Below are 22,034 nucleotides of genomic sequence, written 5' to 3'. Positions count from 1 at the left end.
AACGGACGAGGAAACAAGGGCTGCTAAGTGAAAGGAAACCTGTATAGATCGTTTAAGAAGAGAAAAAAAAGAAACAATCAATGCTTGGCGCTGTTGCGTTCCGGGAGGAGCTATGTACAAGTTCGCGCGAGTTACTTTTCGGCTTTGCGCGATTCGACGAAGGGACGAAGACAGGAAAATACGTTTCGCGTACACGGTTGATGAAAAGTTCCGGTGAAGTAAGCTGTACAATTCGCTGGAAACGGTTTACATTTACAATTTCGAGTACATCGAGTCCCCGTTTCGCGTAAAGCACGTTCCTGCGACGAGTCGTCGAATCTCGGCCGTGTGAACCTATTTATTCGTCTACGTATAGATGATAAATCGAAGAATTAGAAGATAAATTGTATAGAGGGAGGAGAAAGAGTAGAGGAGCGTTTCAGAGACGTCGGAGGACGAGATACGACAGCGAAGGAAGAACAGCGAAGCGTAGGACAGAGAAAACGAGGAGATCTCGCGATCTGGCGTGATTTCGCGAGGTGTTGCGTTTCAGTTTTTTTGAGGACGATTCCACCATCGACGAGAGGATACTTCGGACCTCGGGGACAAGGGGGCAACGTGTTGGCTGGTTACGTTGCCAACGTCGTACCCGTGTTCCTTGCGACAGTTACGGCTCGGCGATGGCTCCCACGTGGCCCGACCACATCAGGACCATCGAATCTTTTCTTGTACTTCCTCACCCTAGTTCCTTTCTCACCGATTTCTAGATGATGGAAGTGATCAGTCTCGCCTTGAAGTTAACGATGCGCTCGCTCGTTGCTGCCAGGCGCTGCAAATCAGAGAACAGTCTCGTCAATTTCCCTAAAACTCTTTCCATCGATTAGGATCTTGCCTCGGCAGAAAAGCATAAAAGGAAACTGCATACTAGGTAGCTAAAGAGAGTCGTGGCGAACAGAAGGTATTTTCTGGATTCCGATCGTAATGGATCGTATACTTTTTTTTCACGAAAATTACGCGAATAGGTATGCAACGCTTTCGCGGGAGACGCGTTCCGGCCGCTTTCGACGTTTCTTGTACGCGCGACCAAAGTTTTACCGACTCGTGCGGAAAAACCGTCGTTCGTCGGTGCCGTTTTCGTTTTGACCTAACAAAGCCGGAGTCTGTAACGGAGTTTCCGACTTTTAACGCCGATGGGAAACGAATTCCGCGCGATGCTCGAAGCGTGAACGCTTTCCAGCCGATGGCCGCCGCTGGCCAGCAAATTTGCTCGACGAAGGTTACGTATAATGAACGCGATTAGCATTAACGACGGATAGGCCGCGTCTCCTATTCGCACCACCGCCGTACTTCGCGCCACTTCCTATTTTCTTCTTACTCGTTGCGATACGATGCAATTATTCCATCGTGGGCGTCGCGAGAAACAAAACGTAACTCATCGAGACCCAAAGCTGATGAGAATTGACATCTTAAACACTTTCTTTCGCTCTCGTTTTGGGTTATAAGGCACCGCCATATTGGAAAATACTGTTTCAAGGGTCTATCGTCGCGGATTAGGATGTTCGGGCATCGAAGAGCTGGTGAGCCATGCCCCTGACAATATCGCGTGCCAGGTGGCAGGTAGCAGCTGCTTGCATAAGTCAGCCGGCAATTGGACGAGCTATTTCATAGAGAAAGTCGCTTACATTTTTGCTTTCCATCGATCCTGACGGGGGCACTTGCGTAATCGGCCGGTTTTAATATCTGGAACGACAACGCGCCGCGCACGCGCAACTTTCGGCGAAATCTCGGCGTCGAATTCGAATCCGGTTCTGCGGATCGTCGACGAAATCTTTTAATTTTCTCTGAAACTTTGGCAGCTCTTATCGCGTTTGCTTTCCCATTTTTTCAGCACCTCGCGAAGAATTGCATTATACGTTGGACGAGCAATAAACACGATTCGTGGTAAAGACTGGTTCGCAGTTAGTTTATTTCAATAACCAGATCGGTCTACCTTTCCCCGCTGATTGATTCGTTCCACGAACGATTTCGAATGCATACGAAACTGGAATGCAATTAATAATTCCACGACGAACGTTGTTGATCGTTTTCGATTTTGCACGTTGATAAGTCAGAGATCCACAAAATACTTATTTACTCGTTAAATGAAATTTTACCATTTTTAATGAGAGCGTTGCGCGAACGCCTTTCGCCGGATGAAGGAAAAAAGCATCTGTTTTTCTAGCCGAGTACAACGAACGCGTGTTACGATCTTGATAATACAATGTGGTTTCACTTTCAAATGGATCGATTGCGTAAAACAATACGAGAAAGAACCGACGCGACGAAAAGTTCAGTTTCAAGCTCGTTCTGGAAATGCAATTTCCCCGATTCGAGCTCGCGTCCGTCACACGCTGTTTACTCGGGAAATTCCGGGCGAAACGACGTCGTCGTAACGATTTTGGTTCCTTTTCTCGTCCGCGTCGTCCCCGCTCCGATAGACATAATCGATTTCTAGCTCGCGTAATTCAATCGAGGGTTATCTAGCAACGCACTACGAGCCATCGTTCGTGTCCATGAGAAAAAAACCTTCTGCCCGTAATTTTTTACGCTCGTTATGCAAAGCGTATCATCAACGTAACAATTGCATGAAACCAGTGGCGTAACCAAGGGTGTGCAACGCGTGTCCCCGAATTTACGATCAGTTCCTTAAACGTTTGATTTTGTAAACGAATTCCACAAATTAAACACTGGTACAAATTTCACTTGCATAATGAGGCGTAGGAAGTTATTAAACACAGACAATATTATGCCGAACACCAACTTACAATACGAGTGCATAACTGTTTTCTAGCAACAGTTTATGTAAACGTATTTACATTCCTACGCGTTTCCTTTTATGTTACACTGTTTCTTTAATAATTAGGCTATTATAGAATATTTTATTTGCACCGAACAACGGTTAAAACGTTACTTACAAGGATGAGGTCCTGTAGGAGATTCGATATTCCTCTGTTCGCGATGACGAAGAGCCTGGTGACCGGTCCAGGGACCGCCTCCGGGGTTTCCTCGGCCTTCCCGTCGACGCCTCCGGAAGCGCTGGCCTGACTTCCGCTTCCAGCCACCAGCTGCAAGCAATCAAAGCCTCCGGTTAGTCCGACACCGGTCATGACGCGTCTGTTCTCGGGGCGGGCACGAAAGAAGGATGAAAGACACGTTTGCCTAGATCGGCCTTGATCATTGATCGTTTTTTTATATCGTACTAATGGGAAGAATAGTTGCAGCGTGTAGCAGCTCCACGTCCAGCTCCAGCGCTCCCGACACTACGGTGCTTTTACATCCTGAATCCTACTTGCGGCTACGATCCATCGATCTTGCTGCTACGATCCTTACGTGCGCTCCTTCGGCTCGTGACATTGTTTTAGGGATATTTATAATAGGGTGTCTGTACGCGACGAGGCCAACCTGGGACTAAAGAGACACGTCTCCGTCCGATCCAAGGAGCTATTTTACAAAATGGCCGCGGTACGGACACCCTACAGGTGCAAAGTAACTATAAACATGTTTACCAGGACCCAAATAAGACGATAATAATTACTGGTGAGAATTACAGGCAGCGTGACGCACGCTCGAGGATACTCACCGCTGTTTGGTCCGTTTACGGAAGCGTACGTCACGCACCGTGCTACTAAAAAGTTTGTTGCGCGGGGCAGACGAATCGGTCCATCGTTTCGACCATGCGTACAGGATATTGGCATAATCGTGTCCGGGGTGACGGAGCCGAGTCGTCTGCCAGGACCTTTGTCCACGGTGCGTTCCAACAGCAACGAGTTAACTACAGCTACGTCACTAAAAATATGGTGCAATGGACGAGTACGAGATCACAACAACGAGAGAATCGGCATACGATCAATGGCTGCCCTGAGATTCCGAGTCGAATCGGCCGGGATGTCCAATCAGCCAGTTGCTTCGCCGAAAGTCTTTAGTCGGTGGTTGTCGGTGTCGCGTCGGGACCGTTGGCCGGGTGGAACAAGTGGTATCGGAGGATCGAGGGGGGTGGTATCGGGATCAGGGATGCTGCTCTACACTCGTGTTAGTGGGAAAAACGTGACGATGATCGGTATTAAATGACTTCGAGATGAGAGACTAAAAGCAGCACGAACGCTTGCACGTCTTCGCGAGCGAGGAAGCTTCTGTTCGAACAATGGCTACCACGCGTATGCCCTTTTAGTCGCTCAGACGAGGCGTTACGCAACACGCAGATGTTAGTGACAATGACGACTGGATCGCGAGCGAAACCTGACGCACACAGGGACCATGGAAACCGACTCTGCGCCTCGCAAGAATTGCGCGCCAGGATCTCCGGTGGCCATTTCTCGGCGTTACTTTCCACGCTCGGAGATCCGGACGCGCGCTTCGAGCACGATCAAGGCTGAGGAGAAGGTTGCGGAGGTACGCTCAAGCCTACGAAAGACAAGGAGGATGAGATACCCGACGAAGAAGTAAACGGAAGGCGGAAAGTAAATGGAGGAGACGTGCAAAACGAGCGGTTGGCGGTCGTTAGCCACGTGCGAGAAGTATGACGTGCAGATCAAACACAGCCGTGTGCAGTTATTATGCCCGCTGCGCGAATGGCCGCGTGCTTCGAGCCGTTAAAGACGCGGTTCGCTGTGTTACGGACACGCGAAATACTTCTTTTTCGAGGGGCTACCGCGCTAACACGTTCGACGGAAGCGAAAGTTACCATTGGAATTGATTTCAGATGTTATGGTAGAACGCGAACAGAGTTAATTCCAGTCGGAGATCAAACTTTAAGTATGAAACAGTTTATATGAACGACGATGATGAAGAAGTCACGATAGAAAATGGCAGTTATGGGTTCAAAAGTTCGGAACCAAGGTGGACCATGGCGTGAGAGAAACAGGACCGAGTAAAAGGACTTTGCTCCTCAAAATGGCTAACTCGACTAGTTTCAGATCGCGCTAGGAGAGTATCGAGCTAGGTGGGTTTTGGTGGAAGATTCGTGACCCTCGAAAGAAGTATTCCGGGAGTGCTTGGACGCGAGGTGCCCCAGCGTAGTGTCAGTGAAGAGGAAGCGGAAACGTAGAGAGAGAGAGAGAGAGAGAAATAGAGATACAGAGAGAAAGAGAGTGAGAGAGATAAGTAAAGTGAAAGAAGCAAGGGTAAACGGAAGACGACGAGGCTCCCCATTGGGACGATGTTCGGACGATGGCCGAAGATCGATGGATAGGAGCCGGTCGGTTCCGTCGACCAGGAGATAAGTGCATTTGGCAGTGTCCGTTCGGCTCTGCTCGGAAGGATTGGCGTACCGGTGGTAGGTTGCCGGCTCCTGACGCGGCCGGTGCGTTGGTCGAGGATCCTGTCGTGGCCGAGGAACCAGCTGGAGCGGCAGCAGGGGCGGCATCTTGGGGAGCCGGGCCCAAGTCCCGGGAGGCGCTTAAGCCGAGCCCTAGGCTCTGCGTACCTGCCACCACGCGGTACACCGTGCCCGCCGCTCTTGCCGCCCCGTCGGCCGCTTGCTAAACGAGAACAGAGACGAGAACTTTCCTTTACTGATCCGCTCCTCGGGTTTACCCTGTCTTTGCGTATATCATTTCGTTCTTTGGATATCTGTGAAAGTCCGCGACCACCGACTTCGCCCTCCTCCGCTACTTATCGCGTAGACGCAGGACCCTGCAAAGCGGCTGAAATTGTTCTTTAACTGTTGCGGAGGACGCACCTTTCTCCTCCCCCCCGGGCGGGGGAGGTTCTCCCGGTCGCCAGCATCTTCGCTTCTTCCGTTGATTTCCTCGATACAACGCGATTGCTGCTGTTTCGTTTCTGGGTGAAAAGTGGAGGACTATTTGTCGCGTCGACTATTATTGTGTTGAAATTTCACTCAGGATTCAAATGCATCAAGTATGTATACCGTTCGAATCAATTATTCTATGCTACTCCGTTGTCCTTGTTCCTAGAATCACCCTGTAGGCCTATAAATTGCACGTTTCTGTGTTCAGCTTTCAATCCCGACCCGAGCATACTGTTAATTGCGATTAGAAATAAAGAAAGTTGCCCGGGGTCCTGTTTCTGCAATAATAACGCGATGCGTAGATTATTAGAGATCTCTCGTATTTTCTTCGACGGACTAGTTTATCTACCCGCTAGCTAGTTTCTGTGAGAGAACCTCCATTGTCCGTATACGCTAACAGTAACGACGCGATTGTGAACAACGCGCGAAACTGGTCGATGGGTGTCTGCCTTTTACGGAGCCAGAAAACTGCTGTTCGTTTTCTTGCTGCCATACGCGCCGCGAAAGATTACATTGTAGCAGCCAAAGTCGCTGTAGTGGATCAATCTACGAGTTTAGGGTGACTGCAATCGGATAGATGACCTGTTTCTTGCGTCAAATTCTCGATTTATTTTGTCTAGCGAGCAACGGGGACGCTTCGATGCTGTCTGGGGATAATCATCCGCGAGGCCAGGTCGTGCCTAGGTCAGGAACCTTGGAATAGTAACCAATCGACGGAGCTTGGCAATTCGGTTGAAGACTTTCACCGGTGTCTCGACTAGGCGCCCTTGCGGCCGTCGCGATACTCGCCTCTTACTTGAATATTAAACAATCTACCGGTCTAGCCGCGCCATTATCGAGATCCTTGCGCTATTGACGCAGAGTTGCACTTTTACGAGCTCGTTTTTTTTTTTTAGTGTATCACGTAACAGAAATAAACGACTGAATCGATCGGCGGGTGATAGCATCGATCTGCTAATTCTATCCAGACTGCCACGTCATCCGGATATGGGTGACACTTAACACCCACGAGTCAAATTCATTGATTGGAATATGGGAAAAGACCCGATACGATCCGATTAGTTACAAGAGAAGCCTCGAAGGCTCATTCTACTGGTTGCACAAGACTCGACCCCTCGAACATTTAAGACTAGTTCAAGCCTCGCTTTTACAACACTAGTTTCATGAATTATACATAGATCGCGGCCAGAAACCCGTGGCCTATCGCAGGGCCGACGTTAAACGGATTTAAACGAAATAAAAATGATTTAGCGAGTAGAAAGTCGCCCGAAACTTCCTCGTTTTATTTATTAAAACATTTCAACGATCCGTCTTGGTTTCTCTTCGGCACTAAAGATCGACATCCGAGATCGTAAAAGAGTTGCAACTGGAAGAGACTTTCCCCGCGTGTTTTGTATTCGGAACGAGAGTCCCCTAAATCCAGTTGCTATTAGACCAGTTCCTTAGCCCGCCTAAGGCCGTCCCTGACGGGTCTCGTGCGCGAATAAGTATGGCAGTCGAAGTGTTAATGTTGCCCAAGAAATCCAACGCGAGATTGCATCGAGCATTTCGAACAGCATACGTTTAAACGAAGCGTGGCAAACGGAGTATTATTAAGCAAAATAAATCACGGTTTGATGAACTTCCACTCGAATCCATTTCTCTAACAGAGCATCGACTAGTTCGTTTACTTGTACGGTTCGAAACGAATGGGATACCTCCATTTTTCACCCGACATTCGACCAGGGCCCAAAAAACCGGGGAAAACTCACCCTGATAATGTCGAAGAGGAAATTGCCAGAGCCCGCGCCGCTGCCGCCGTTGCTCGAAGAGCCTCCGAACCCGAAGTTCAGGAACCTCTTGTTTCTGTTCTCGTCGTCCTCGGCTTCCACCTCGTCCAGCGGCGTAAGTTGCGCCGCCGTGTCGTCCGTTCCCTGCTCGTCCGCGAACTGCACTTTGACCTCGTTGTTCTGCGACTCCGCCGCCACCTCGTTCGCCCTGTCCTCCGCCTCCGGATTCACGTCCTGCAAGCAAACGTTTCACGGTCGATCCCTTCGAACTGGAGACGAATCGCCGCCGGTCGATCGCCAAGGAACACGCTGGGAAATCAACCCTTCAGATACGACTGTCAACCCCAAGCGATACGATATTTTAGTAATTTATGGAGGAGTTACGTCACAGGAGAGATGTTAAACGAAACTAAATTACTCTGTCAAACCTCACCTAACGTTAAAGGGCAATTTCTTTACCCGTAAATAAACAACAATTGCGCCCAGGCGGTAAAATTTGACAACGGTTTAAGCGACGACGACATAGCTGGGCGTCGTACTTGAAGGGTTAACGAGAGTTACTCGAGAGCAGCTCTTTGGCATCTGGGCTACGCTCGGATCATCCGTTCAAGGCTTCCGAGGCGTGTTTAGATCCGAGCTCGATCGATCTCCCGCCGTGAATTATTCATGGCGGTTGATTTCTCCACCTGTTCCATCGAGACGACGCTCCGGGAACGTTTCTGCGATTATTGGCGATCGATCGACACCCCTACGGATCGATATTTTGCCACGAAGGTGATGAAGCGTGCGACGCGTGTTCACGCGATGTCTCGTAATCGGGAAACGCGTCGATCTGCGAGTGGGAAGCGCTACCGGATCCATACGCGCGAGTCTCGGATCGGATCGATTGCTTTCTCCCCGATGCCACTGTGTTTCATGATCCTCGATATCGAAAAGAAAGCGATCGATGGTTTAGGGTGCGATGGTGTTTTCCAAGAACGTAAAAGCAGCGTTGATTATATGGAGTGCAACCGCATCGACGCAGGTGACGCGTTGCTGACGTAATTGCCGGGTGCATTGTCGTTAAGTGATCGATTACTGAAAAAAGATCCATCGCGATCCAGTTCGAACACCTTCCAGTCAACGATGCGTTAAACGATGTTCCACGAATCGATGCAACGTCGAACGACTATGGCGGATGACTGATTGGCGCAACTCATGGACACAAAGAAGCAGCTTGCTCGAAAAGGGTCTGGAAAGATGAAGCGTCGATGGAAACCGGTGAATGGCCTCGAGGACGACCACGACGAGACGGAGATCTCGCAAGAAAGGTCGTCGTCACGCAAGGTCGATCGGTCCGGAAACGATCGCGAGCGCGACTAACGATCGATCTCTGGCGAAGCTTGAAATGATCCGAAAGCGAGCGGTAAAACCGTGGTTCCGATCGCCGACCGGAGAAAAGCCAGGAGAACGAGAGAGAGAGAGATGCTCGATGTTAGCGTTTAGAGAAACAGATTTTTCGCCTGTCGGCGGACACACGGACGATGGATGATTCCCGAGGGAAGACAGAACATAGAGAAACGCATACACACAGAGAGAGAAGTAGACGAGTTAGCGAACACAAAGAAGAAGAGTGGTTTTGGCAGAGAGACAGAGCTTTCGCTCCCGCAGCAGTCCCGATTGCGCGGTGGTTGTCCTCGCCGAAAGAATTCGTTTGATTACTCCTCGTTCGGTTCATTGACCTCTCATGTTGGCCAGGACGCGGTCAATCCACCGTGTTGGTGGCGACGGTCGTCCTGTCGGCGTTCTGAGCGTCGTTGGTCGTCGGGGTACTGCTCGATTCGTCGGAAGCGATGGTCGTCGAATTCGCGTCCTCGTCCTCGTCCGGCGGGAATGTCGGCAACGCGATCGAGACCTTCGAACCGTTCGAGCTGGTCGACTTGTATCCGTTCCCGTTAGTTTCCTCGTCGCTGTCGTCGTCGTCGTCGTCGTCGTCGTCGTCGCCAAAGGGTGACGCGGCGGTGGCCGTCGATCCGTCGTTGGATCCACCACTCGGTTGATTGTTGCTGAGGAAATTGCGCAGCACGAGAGGGCCGACGGCGCGGATGATTTCCGCGGCTATCGCGTTCACCTTTTGTTCGACCATCTAGAAAACAACAGCTCTTAGCTGGCTAGTTCCTTGGAGCTTCGACAAGCTCCCCCTACACGAGGATGTTTCCCTGGGCTCCGTCTCGTTTCGACGTCGAACTTTTTTTTAGATTGTCTGATTTTGTGATCTGTCGTGGAAACGTCCGTTCACGGGACCGCTTTAACCAAGGTTCGACCGAGGTCGATGATAAATCTGTCGTCAGCCTTCCCCGGAATGGTCGGGAGAAGGTTACGCGAAATCGGAGGTGTTTTTGTGGTTTCGAGATCGCCGAAATACTGGCTGCTCTGATGATCGTGAAGTGGAGGTGCCGAATATGGTTTTGCGATTAGGTGATTTTTCATCGGGACTCGGGGAAGATACGATTCCCGCCCGGTTCGAGATTGTATCTGAATTCGCGAAAGCGACCGAATAATCGAGTGGCTGCACGATCGGGCGACAGAACGCATGGTAAACGAGGAAACTCTGCGTGAATCGTGAATCGAACGTGAAACTTTCTTGATAGGAATGCCGATTCAACGGTTTCTCCTCCGCCTCGAACCGTTTCTGCATTTCGTTCGCGCTTCTAACTCGATTCGCATAAATTGCATTCGTTTTCATAACAACGATTTGTCTCTTTCCGAGGAACGTCTCTTCGCGCTCTGCCTGGAAGGACGAAGAGCCCACCCGTAATCGAGACTTTCTATCTTCCGGCGAATTAAATTACCGTGGTCAACGGACTGTCCCGATTCTTCCGTTAATAATAATTCGAGCCGACGAACGAATTTTCTTCGCGCGTGCCTCCCACGATACAATCTCGAGGACGTTCAATGTCCTCTAATCCGTAGCAGGATACCGAGGGACAAAGGTGGGAGTGCTTCAATGGTCCTGGCCGTCTGCAGGATTTCACTGCGCTTTGATCGGCAACGGCTCACCTGTGAAACTTCCGGGAACAGTTCCCGCAGGATACCGATCGTCCTTTTGCTCCGTAGGGCTGCCACGTCGTCGGCTTCGATCATCATCAGCCGATCGAGCGTCTGAAAAAAGTTTCCCTTCGTCCCAACAAAGTGTTTTTTTCATTTGCCAACGAACGATTTCTCTGCTTCGTTATTCCGCCGCTTAAATCCCGGTACAGTCTTCGCTTCCCTGATCGTTTGTCAACGAATCTACGTGATTTACGGAAACAACTAACTCGTGTCGACGAAGACTACCAAGGCTAGGAAACCTTCGATCAACAATTTCTCCAATACTTTTATATGAAACCAAATTCTTTCGTTTTGACAGTTTGAACTAACAATTGAAAAGCTAGCGTACTTAGCGCAAGACACCGAAATGTTCTTTGCTTTGCGTTATCGGCGGAAACGAGGAAGTATCGGCGAGTGTAATTTCATCGTTTGGGAGCTCGTTGAAAGTGGCTGGGAGAGTAAGTTAACGTCGTTGTGCAATAACGGCAGCAGATAGTAGAGGGCAGCGTCATGTCGGAAGGATCTTTATCGAGTCTGTACGAAGTTTACGGCGCGTTGGTCATTTAGCTGCGAACCGAGACGCGAGAGCGATAAAAATAATTCCGTTGAACGGCCGAGCTGTAAAGTTGCGTCCAACGGTAACTCAAATAGAATTACCGAGTTAAACGATGCGATTGCGTATTATTAGAGGAATGGTGCATTAGTGCCGCTACAATTTGTTACTACAATACGTAGTTTTGAGCGGAACGCGCGCGTTTCTGTTACGAGCGACCGTTGTCCGTAAAGTGAAACGGAGCATCGAAAGAATTTACAAAGAATTCGTCTATCTAATTTCGATGCTGACCCAGTCATCGGCGCTTTCGACTTATTTCGCTGAAAGTGTTTTTATAGTAAATTTCTCGTATCGTGCAAAAAGAATACAAAGAACGGAATTTTCCATTATGGTTCAAAGTGTCGATTATTGGGTAGTTCGCTCCGCTGTTTGCTGGTTTATGTTCTATTTCGGTGTAAAACCGAGCCCTAGAATCGAGCGTGTTTTGCAACAACAGAGAGAAAAATTTACCAACAAATTAATCGAGCCGTCTTGGACACTTGGACGGTCATCGGACTCAAAAGTTGCTTAACCCGGTTGCCACGGTTCACTTTCCCTCAAACTCCCCTCACATTCGACCGGCCTGTTACGATATTTCTTCCTACACGTTACATTTACATTCACAGCAATTTTTTCGTCCATCGCGATCTCCGCTCTAGTGACTTCATCTCGCAATTTCACGCTGCTTTCAAAAGGGAACAGATCGGCCACTTTCGAATAATCGATCCTCCCGTAACAGGAGGATCTAGGAAGTACCACGGTGTACTTTCAAAAACCAGCCTCCCCTTGTAACCTACTCTCTGCTATTTTTATTACGAAACGTTTTAAGGAAACGCCAATTCATACTGTACTTAAGTATTTGTATAATTCAAGCATTCAAATATAATTCGAAACGTTTGAATAATCAGCAAATACATAATTCGATTAGAAGCCCACCAGTCTTAATAGAGTCGCGCTTAACCACGCATCGAAGTCTCCTCAGAATCGCGCTTAACCACGCATCGAAGTCTCCTCAGAATCGCGCTTGACCACGCATCGAAGTCTCCGGAATTGGCGCGCAGTGTTCAGACTCGCGCTTGTCGTCGACCGATATTTTCGATCTGTGCTTTGAAATGATCGATAAATCGACCGGGAAAAGGTTCACCACTGACTGTAGCTCGATCAGAAGAGGCAAAGAGGTTTGGGAACCACTGTCGAGCACGGTGCCTTGGGAATCACAGATCAGAGAGAGGTTGAAAGACGCGTGCACGTGAATGCGTGCACGCTTACGCGTGCGCTTTCCATTCGGCATCGATCGAGCGAAGAAAGTGTTCGCCGTAACTCTGCGAGTGTTCGCGGCCAGTGAAAGTGTCGAGCCGAAGAAGAGAGCCGGTTGGACGTCCTAGCTTTTCGACGGACTGTTTCGATACTCGCCTGCCTGGCCCGGTTCGCCCAACCTTTCCACTGAAAAATTCTTTCGCCAGGAAACGCGAGACTTTCGTCCATGACGCGCGAGTCTCGACGACGACCTTCCGGTTTTAGCAACCACGTTCTTTACGACAGACTTTTTAACGGATCCCAAAACTATACGAATGCAATTTTGAACCCGAACGCTTGCACGGTAGGAAAGGCAACGAGAAAGTGACCAAACTCGACGTCCGTGCTCGACAGCATTCCACGAGGAAACGCAAGGGAGCCGAATTATTTTTAATTCCGAGCCGTAAATTGCAAATACTCGCGCTGGTATGCCGGGCATAAAATGATTCGATCTCGTCGAAGAGACGATGTCAATGTCAGTCCTGGCAATTTAAATATTTACACCGGTAATTACGCTAACCACGCGAAGGTCATCGGAATAGCAAATCCCCGACGCTAGACGAGTTTTCATCGAATCGAGAGGAGCGTTAGAAGTTGGGAGAAATCACTGCCGGCCGACAGGAAACTGCTGGGAATATTTTCGCCTTTGAAATGGAAGCCGAGCGATCGAACTAGCGAACGTTACGCGTTCGCTTGTAAAACGGCAAAAAGCAAACTGCCGGATAACAATCGCGAGCGTTTTTTTCTGTCGCGTGTGTTCCGCGCGCGGTCGTAACGCTCGGTACGAGTGAAAGAGGCCCCGGTCGAAAGTGAAACATCATCTCCGATCACCGAATCGATCGCCTCGGTCCAACGATCGGTTCTTTTACAGGACATTGAAGTCGAGGCGAGAACTTTCGCAACGATCGACGCCCCGACGTTTCTTCCATCGTCGGTTAACGCGGCAATTAACCGCGCTCGTGCTTGTCGCCGTAGAACGGCGAATTTTGCAAACGGAAACCGAAACTTTCTCCGATTCCGGGGCTAAAGAGGATGACCGATCGAAGACCATCGACGATTTCAACGGGAGATCCATATAAACACGTGCGAATTCTTATAACAGAGACCCTTGTGCGAACACGTTGAATTATTGCCCAGTTTGCACTAATTTTGTGCCTTGGGCGCCTCTGGTTGCGAAAGGGTTCGTTTCGATTTACGCGACTCGTTTCAAATTCTTCGCGTTTTTCCCCTGGAAATGTGGAGGGAATTAATTCGAGCTGCTCTGCGACACGGAGACAGTGTTCGCGTGCTGTTCCAGCGTCGAATTAAGAATATGTACATTCTAAATACTAAGCAAACAGCGAGTCAAGAACGTTCGTGGACGGAGGATCTTTTTTTTGAGATGCTTACCTCGGACCGAAGGCGCTCTCCTTCGGGAAGCGGATTCGAGCTGACCAAAGCCACGCACAGCGCAGTCGCCAAGATGATGCATGTGGACTTCATGTTTGTTTAGGAGAGTGTATCTGCAAGAAATATAGTTTCGTGAATGGAGGATTCGCGAACGTCGGAATTTTTGCAAATTCGTCATGATGAGCCGGAAATGTTTCGAGAGGATTCTGGAGACAAAGACGAGAAGGTGAAGGAGTCGATGTGATCATCGGGGAGAGGGGAGGCTCTCCTTTCCCGAGCATGGATACGTTCGGAACTATCACTTTCGACGAAATGAAAGTCGAGAATGCTGTTGGCATCCTCGACGCCGGAGATTCTCGAGGAAAGATGGTCCGTCGTGTTTTACAATTAACTTAGCTCTTCGAATGCCAATTAAATTCATTTGGAATGGTTAATTTATTAAAATTTGTAATTTAATTCGATGTCCGGCTCGTCTCGAGGAAAGGAGAAATAAAAATTCTGATTCGTTTCGTAGTTCGATGACGCAAAGATGACCGAAGATCAATGACGCAACGACGGCTGACCAAATACTCGACAATTCCCCTGACACGTGCGGCTCCAGACTCTTTTAAATGTATCGTTCGCTAAATGGACGTTTCTAGGTCACCGGTTCGCATAGAAAAATCCCGTCGATCGGTGTTTTGCGATCGTTTCATTAAACACGGTATTAATTTTCATCGCACGGCGAGGAAATCAGAAATTGAAATGGGACTCGGCTACCGATCGAGTCTATAATTGCAATGGCGAGCATCCAGAATACAATGGCAACGCGTCGAGGCAATATAGATTCAGTACGCACGTCTTCCAGTTAGTCGATGGTGCAACCTTGCGCGTTTGAGGTCAAAGATTAGCAAGTTTCTTTAAACAAAGCCCGTTGTTGCGCACACTGAACTCGAATAATTAATTATTGCTTCCCTCTCGGCGCCTCCGTTTCGACCGGAACTAAAAACTGTCGCAAGCGTTCTATTCCCGAAACCGTGGATCCCCGATAAAGGAAACGATCGCGAGAAAAGCAACGTCGAAAGACGACTGACACGTGGGGAACGTCACAGTACGACGTCAAAACGTTTATTCTCCTCGGACTTAGCGAGTTTCGAGTTTCTCCTCGAGCTCGTCGTTCTTGCTAGTGAACCACTTGGCGAAGATTTTCACTTCGACGATTCTGCGATCCTGCAGCACCGGGAAACCACTGTTCATCGAACGGGAACTCGAGGAGGAAGCTCGAACACTCTGCACACGGGACAACCCGTCGAGCCTTCGGTTCCGTTCAACGGAAGTCCCGGCGTCTAGGTTTTCGCTCGAAATACCGGAAGCTAGACGGTTTCCACACTGATGACAGGAACCCCGTCACGTGGTCCTATTCCTCGTGATCGATACCGAATCGCGCGAACCGCGACCGAGAGCGCCGCTCGTCTAGGAACTCACCACACACCGTTTATTAATCCGTCACTTGGTAACTTTTCGACTGGCCGCTTCTAAAGAGGACCCAAAAGGAGCTCTCGGCGGCTCTTGCTCTCGTCGGCTTTTCTGTGACTGTCTGTGTAACGGAGCTTAGTGAGCGGCTTTTATTAGAAGGAGGGGCCTGGCGCCACCTCCACGCTACACTTAAGCCTCCGTCCTCTCTTTTCCTCTTTCTCTGCTCGCCGACGCCGTCGCGCGATGCTGAAGAGAGGGATCGTCGACGAGCATCGATCCGGCCGTCGAAAGAGATCCTCGAATCCGGCCGTGAAGATGAACGGAAGCGTGGATCCCGTCGATCGATAGCGATCCGAGGCCTCCGTGGTCGGCTCGATGGACAATCGTTTGGCATTTGTTTTTTTAGTCTTTCATCAAGCATTTAAATCTGAAGTACCATGGAATATAACAATTTAAAGGAATAGATCGTTTGGATTGCAATATTTTTAAGCCACAAAAACAGGTGAGTAGATACAGTAGGAAGCTAATGGAAATCATCGAACGATGCAGAGGACTCTTAACTAATGCTGGGGAGCGCTGAGAAGGATCAACAGATCTTTGTATGGTAATGTTTTATGCAAAATAAATCGCTATGTCTGAGTGATGCGGATGGAACTTTGAGCCCAAATTATTCAAGAATGTTTGTACATGCAATAAAGCCGTCTATAATTTTGTGAGGAAACGTCATCACCGACGTTGTTCGGGGACAAGGAAGATTACGATTTAATATAATAATAGCCAACCTGTTCAACGATGCGTATTTTAATAGGAAATAATTTTAAATGCCAGTGATATTTCTTTGCAATAGAATAAGAAAATTTTCCATTTTCTGAATGGTTCTCGCGCATTGCAGAATCTTTCAGTTCATCTTATATTTAAATTACACCGTAAGCGAGGATCAATTTCCGAAGCAGCCTCATTCTCTGGACCTTGTCCTATTACCCTAGATAGAGCAGTTCTTTTGTTTTTATTTGGCGAATAAAATTGTTAAATGAATTACATTTTTAATTGAATTCTTTCATCGCAGAGAATTGTGTTTTGTAATCCTCTGCCAAAGACCATCGAATGTTTACGTTCAATTAGCAAATGCTTGCGCGTCCACTTTGAAGGAAGCGCTTTATTATTCATTAAGGTATAAAAAAACGCTCCCGTATTTGAATACATAGTTGCACGCGTGTTACACCGAACGAAATCCTTGATTTTCGCTGTTGTATATGATTATGGAACTGGTTGTTGTTTGCCCCATTCGCGCAGAAGGGACTACGAACCTATATAAAGCCCTGGTACAATTTATGAAAGTTGATCATTCTTTCAGCGGACATCGTCCGTAACGTTACGTCTCCGTACTTAATTCCGGTCAGAAATTATCTGGAGCAGAAAGGTCCCTCAAATCCACGCTTATCGAGTCATTATCTTTTAAAAATTCATTGGGACCGCGAGAATTTAATCGTTCCCTGCCACCTTTGAAATTTAGTTCCCGCAGACACGTAAATTCACGCGATTCGCTGCAGTTATCGTTTGCTGCGGATCGCTACCCAAAACAATAGGTTCCTAACGCCTAATTAGAGCATCCCAAAAGGAACTTTCCTCCAATTATTCGTGAGCAAGTCCCTGACGAGCCACCGCGTAAATTGGATTTATCTGGATAATCCGGTGGACGTGCTTTCACCGAGAAACGTTTCCAGTTTCGTTTACTGCTTCACCGACCTTGTCGCTGGCACCATCCAGTGAAAATGCCATTAAGATCCCAAACGGATCTCGTCGATCTGCATCGCGGTGCACCTGGAAGCGCGAAACTTTCGTTCCAGATCGCCGTCCAATTGTTCGTAACTACGAAATCGCGGCGGCGACGGGATTAATTCGCACGCTCGCGTCGTATTTACGCAAATTTCTCAATCTTGTCTCCGTTTCGAGAGCGTTTTTCGAATCGCAAAACACAATGCGACGGAAACGCTTCGGCGAAACCAGCTCGTACGACGCGCGTCGCTAATCATTAGCAAAGAAATCGTCACGTTCTATCGAGCCTGTGGCTGCCAAAAATGTCCCAACCAACGTCGAATGTTCAGGAATGTCGAGGAATCATAAATTTAATCAAGATGACTTATTTGTTTGTCGATTGAATCGATTCGAAGCACAAAGCGACGAGAAAGTCGTTACGCTTGGTATGTTCGTTTCGATAGATGAAATTCAAACTAATGGTATGAATTTGATGTAATACGAGGAAGCGAGAATATTCGAACGTTTATGGTAGCTCGTTTAAACATCTGGGATAAAGTAATATCCTAACACAAAGGACTATCTCGTAAAGTTTTGCGTTTGCAATAGTCGTGCCCCGACACTTGTATATTCAGAATTACGAAAGGAAAAGATTGTTCGAGCGTTGTGCTTGCATTTGTATTTTCGCAGCTACTGAACATTCTCTGAGTAAGTTCTAAGGTTTCCAAAGTCTCAGCGTGACACGAGCGCACGTGTTCCAATATTGACAGACGCAAATCACAGTGTTTGTTTCGAAATTGTCGATCGGGAGATATCGGCGATTTTTCGAATTCTTCTCAACGATAATTAGTCGATGTTTCGCAACGGTTTGGTAATGAATCCTGAGAAAAGCAATTAGTACCCGATGAGCTTGGCGGAAACTCGTTAAGAAACACCCGTCATCGAGGAAACTTGAATCGACCGCCTTGAACTCGTTCGTAAACTCTTCGAATTCATCGCGTCCTTCGATCCGTGGATCTAACGCGACGAAGTTAATTCGCCTGTATATTGCTTTCCATGGGCGGGAGTAACGACTCGTCTAACGATCGTATGCAAATTTAAAACTGTTCAAACACACCGAGTCACGGCTCTCACGGAAACCGACGATGGTCTCCGTATTTGCATGTGCCACTCGAGAACTATTACGTTTCAGCAACCTGGGGGAACAGAAACTGTCTCTATTATGTTGTAGAAATTAGTTTACTTCGAGCCACAGTCACTTTGCATCATTTAAACATGCATGACATTATAAAGTCACGGTAGAAGTTCATTTATTAACCAAGAAGCGCCATTGTGCGCACGATTTGTCTTGCATTCCCGCGAATTACAAACGTCGTTGCAGTTTGTTTCGTTACGACGTTTCCGCTCATTACATGTCAGCGAATTGAACGACAGAAATGAGAGGAACGAGGGATCGTTAGTCGATGACGAGGCAGAGAATACTCGGATCGAGAAACGAATTTGCAAAGTGTACGCGATAACGTCGAGTTTCCCCCGACTAAAATGTTATAGTAATTAAGAAATATGTTCGATCTGTATCCCGTTCCGTTTCTTTTCGCGACGTTTCCGATGTTGTGCTGGTCGTAGGAGTTACATGAGCCGCCGGAAACTCGGACTCTCCGTTCGATAAAGTAGTCCTCATCGAACCGCGATATTAACAGCACATTTGACTTTTATCAAAAATATACACGGAGGAACTTTCGACGTTACGCAACATCAACTTTCATGCGCGATTTGATTCCGCTTTCGTCGATTCTCCGGCGGGATAATCTTTCTTAGTGGTCGGTTCTTCGCGCGATCGGCTTGTCCACTCGCCAATAGTTGGATTCTTTTGTCGATTTCGTAAGCGGCGGTGTTCCAGAGAAGAAAGAATCCCTCGCGATCTAGGAAAGGCTCGATCCCGATAAAAACTGTCCCCCGAGCGATTCAGGGATGCAACGCGATCAAAGCCCACGGGCGATCGATCGATCGATTTACGTAAGTAGATGGCGAGGAAACGCGAGCTCGATTATTTATTTTCCAAATGTATATTATCGGGTGGACACAATTACCGGTTGACCACGTAACTGTTTTCCAGGGCTCGCGTACAACGATGGTTCCGCTACCGGTTTATCCGAGGAAACCGCCGTGCCTCTAAATAAACCAAACTAAACGAGACGCTGTTGCAATTCCCCGTGAAACGTGTCGATCTTTTTTTATTTGCAACGTTTACTCAACACTATCGATTATTTCACGATTACCCCTGCGTTTGTAACCGTTTCGACGACGCGTAGTATAGCTTCGTTTAATTGTGCATTATCACGAAGCACCGAGAATATTGTTTCGCGGAAAATGCATTACCATTGCAAAATCGACGCAGCGTGGTTTTCAATTCGACCGACCGCCTGCGGACACTCGTCCATCCTTTTCGCGGAACGACGTGTCGGTAACTATTTTCCATTAACGAGTCGCGGAAACAAACAGTACACGCTTCCGACCGAACGTGTCTTTCATGCGTTCGTTGGAGTCTATTCCTCTGGCCTGAAATTTCCAACGAGCGTTTCAGGGTCGTGGATTTTCTACGCATCTGGAAACACGTATTAACAAATAATCGACGACGTTCCATCAGATAAGGAAGTAGGGTTGCGACCGGACAAAAGAGTTCCTCGTTTCTATTTCAAACGGCCGCCAACGGGCCAAGGCTTCCCGACGTTACAAAATCGGTTGAGTCAGTTTTTGCTCGTATCTTCGCTGCACTCCAGCCGCTTTCGACGAGCGTCTAGGCCCAATGAGTCGTTGCCAAATCTTTTATACCCCCCGATTGTATGCTAATCCTAGATTCGTTACTGTGACACGGTGAAATCTTTTACGAGCCGATCCGTCCTCGCCTTTCTCTCGTTCGCGAATCGCGAATATATTCAGATATCGTGAAAGTGGAACTTAAAAACTGAAAGTCGTCGGTCGAAAGTTCGAAGGGCGGCTCGAATTTCGAAGTCCATAAATTAATTCAGTGAACGTTACCGATTATTCGCGGAGCTTCCTAATAGGCTCATAACAAAATGTGTATTTAAAGAAGACGCTTGGCGCGCGACACAATGCACTTCGACCTGTTTCATCTCGAGATCGTCGTTAACGATTTTTATTACTTTCGATATATTTATGAAAATTTTTATGGTTGTCGTTAGGCTAGCGCCTGGATAATGCTATCCGTGGCTCGAGGCACGCGCTAGGAACTCCAGAACGCAGCTGTTATGTAAAACTAATATTTACAACGTTCAATTGAGCGCGTTTTACGTTACAGTTTCGACATCGATCGCCGGCTGGTTAATATAGAAAATGGATCCGAATCTCTCGTTGCTGTTACGTTGGAAACATTAAGAGAGTTTAAAGGAATGCATTGGTCGTTGCATTTTCTTTAATATTTACTCTTATTTTGCGTATTTTAAATTGCTGGTCCAAGCTGAAAGGCAGACTCGCCCGGAGAAAGTGACCTATCCCTGTAACCAGCCCTACTCTTTGTTCTCTCGACGGTAATTTGCTGGCATTTCGATGATGTTGGCAGTTTACATAAAAACGCGTGAAAGAGAAAAAGACGCGATCGATGCTCGGAAGAAAGTGATCGGAGTCGCGATTACGTGGACCAGTTGGAAAACACACGTCCGCGAGGAGTTCTTGCGCATGAAATATACGATTCTTCCTGGTCAACGCTATTACCTCATCCGTTTTAGTGATGCATATACACGTACTCGCCATGGCAATTATTTCATCCTTCCAATACGCGCTGGACGCGCAAGAAGAGTCGGGGAGACGTTGCAGAAATCGTGCTTGATATATTTCTTTGTTCGTTCGTTTCTGCGGACGAGAATATTCCATTACTATACGTAAAATCTGCCAGCGTTACAAAACAACATTACAAGCTCGAACAATGTCTGCAGAGCCCGGTAGTTGAAACTGTGTCAATGATTTTACTAGGAGATCCGAAGAAGCTATGAGTTAGAGGAAGTTCAATTTCCTGTTGATGAGATCAGCACGTAATGCTCGAGCCTTTTTCACTCGCAACAAATTATCGCACCATTTCATTTTGAAACCCTGATTCGAATATGTTATCACTCTTCTTCCATCGAGTAGTGCAAAATATCCTTCGTGTTATTTTATCTGAGATTTTCTATTCGGTACTAATTTGTATGCAAAGAATATTGGAAATAGTAGCTTGATCTTTACGATACCTATTGCTACATGTTGTTCCTTTCACCAAGAACGAATCAAATCGTTATATCTTTTTTATAACATAGTATAAAAGATATAGTTTGATTGTTTCACTGATTGATATTTCACTAATAAGCAAACTTGGTGAAAGTATCCAATAAAGATTATGATTATCTGAGACGTAAATACTGACACTTTCCATTATTTAATTATTCATTTTATTGCTCGGTAATAAATCAAAGAGGTTCCCATCTTTTCTCTGACTCGTAAAACCGATTTGCAGTTTCCTTCCGCAAATTTGGCATAAACTGTTGCTCGAGATTCCGCGAGATAAGCTGGACGAAAGAAATTACGCACGAAGAGCATTTGTATATTTCGTAGTTTTCTGGGGCTCGTTTTGTCCGGCGCTAATGGCCCCCCGTTAATCGTCGGGGCAATTATCGTTGCCAAGAATTTGGAAAAAAAATAAGAACGTACGGGAGAAGGTATTTCTGTCAACCTTTTCCGCGACGTGTAACCGTAATTATTACTTTCGCAATGCCCGTTAGGTTCAACATTAAGAATCGTATGTGCATCGATATCCTGAAACCGAACCGGCCGGCACCGCGAATGTTGCTAACCTTGTAGTCGCACGATTTGCATGTAATTAGACTGTTGAACTCGGACTACCGTGTTCGTGCCGTTTCGCGTATTCTCGATTGCGTCCAAAACGTTGGCTAAT

General features: G+C 47.6%; 1 protein-coding gene across 3 annotated transcripts; it reads right to left on the bottom strand.

Annotated features, from left to right (window-relative positions):
* Positions 1-671: 671 nt before the first annotated feature.
* LOC122397689 lies at positions 672-15,481 on the bottom strand. 3 transcript variants are annotated; one of them, XM_043397019.1, is made up of 7 exons: positions 15,351-15,481; positions 13,880-13,992; positions 10,573-10,674; positions 7,516-7,767; positions 5,286-5,495; positions 2,934-3,083; positions 672-808 (listed from the first exon to the last, which is right to left on the bottom strand). In XM_043397019.1, the coding sequence occupies exons 2-7, from the start codon at positions 13,970-13,972 to the stop codon at positions 743-745; spliced, it is 873 nt and encodes a 290-aa protein (XP_043252954.1). In that variant the 5' UTR covers positions 13,973-13,992; positions 15,351-15,481; the 3' UTR covers positions 672-742. The 3 variants fall into 3 exon arrangements, with proteins under 3 accessions (XP_043252954.1, XP_043252955.1, XP_043252956.1); XM_043397020.1 differs by lacking the exon at positions 10,573-10,674; XM_043397021.1 differs by lacking the exon at positions 10,573-10,674 and having other exon boundaries at positions 15,344-15,450.
* Between the last annotated feature and the right edge of the window lie 6,553 nt (positions 15,482-22,034).

This window comes from Colletes gigas, unplaced genomic scaffold (assembly GCF_013123115.1).
Source record: "Colletes gigas isolate AHSC1104 unplaced genomic scaffold, ASM1312311v1 Colletes_gigas_Sc00010, whole genome shotgun sequence".
Classification (NCBI taxonomy): Eukaryota; Metazoa; Arthropoda; class Insecta; order Hymenoptera; family Colletidae; genus Colletes; species Colletes gigas.
Note: the sequence above shows the minus strand (reverse complement) of the source record. Positions and strands in the feature narration are given on the sequence as shown.

Bases quoted from the DNA above. Each gene is read 5' to 3' on its own strand.
- LOC122397689 (XM_043397019.1), bottom strand. From the start codon at position 13,972: ATGAAGTCCACATGCATCATCTTGGCGACTGCGCTGTGCGTGGCTTTG. The intron at 10,675-13,879 runs GTAAGCATCTCA...AACTTTTTTCAG, and splicing joins GAGAGCGCCTTCGGTCCGAG to ACGCTCGATCGGCTGATGAT. The intron at 809-2,933 runs GTAAGTAACGTT...TCTGATTTGCAG, and splicing joins TCCTACAGGACCTCATCCTT to CGCCTGGCAGCAACGAGCGA.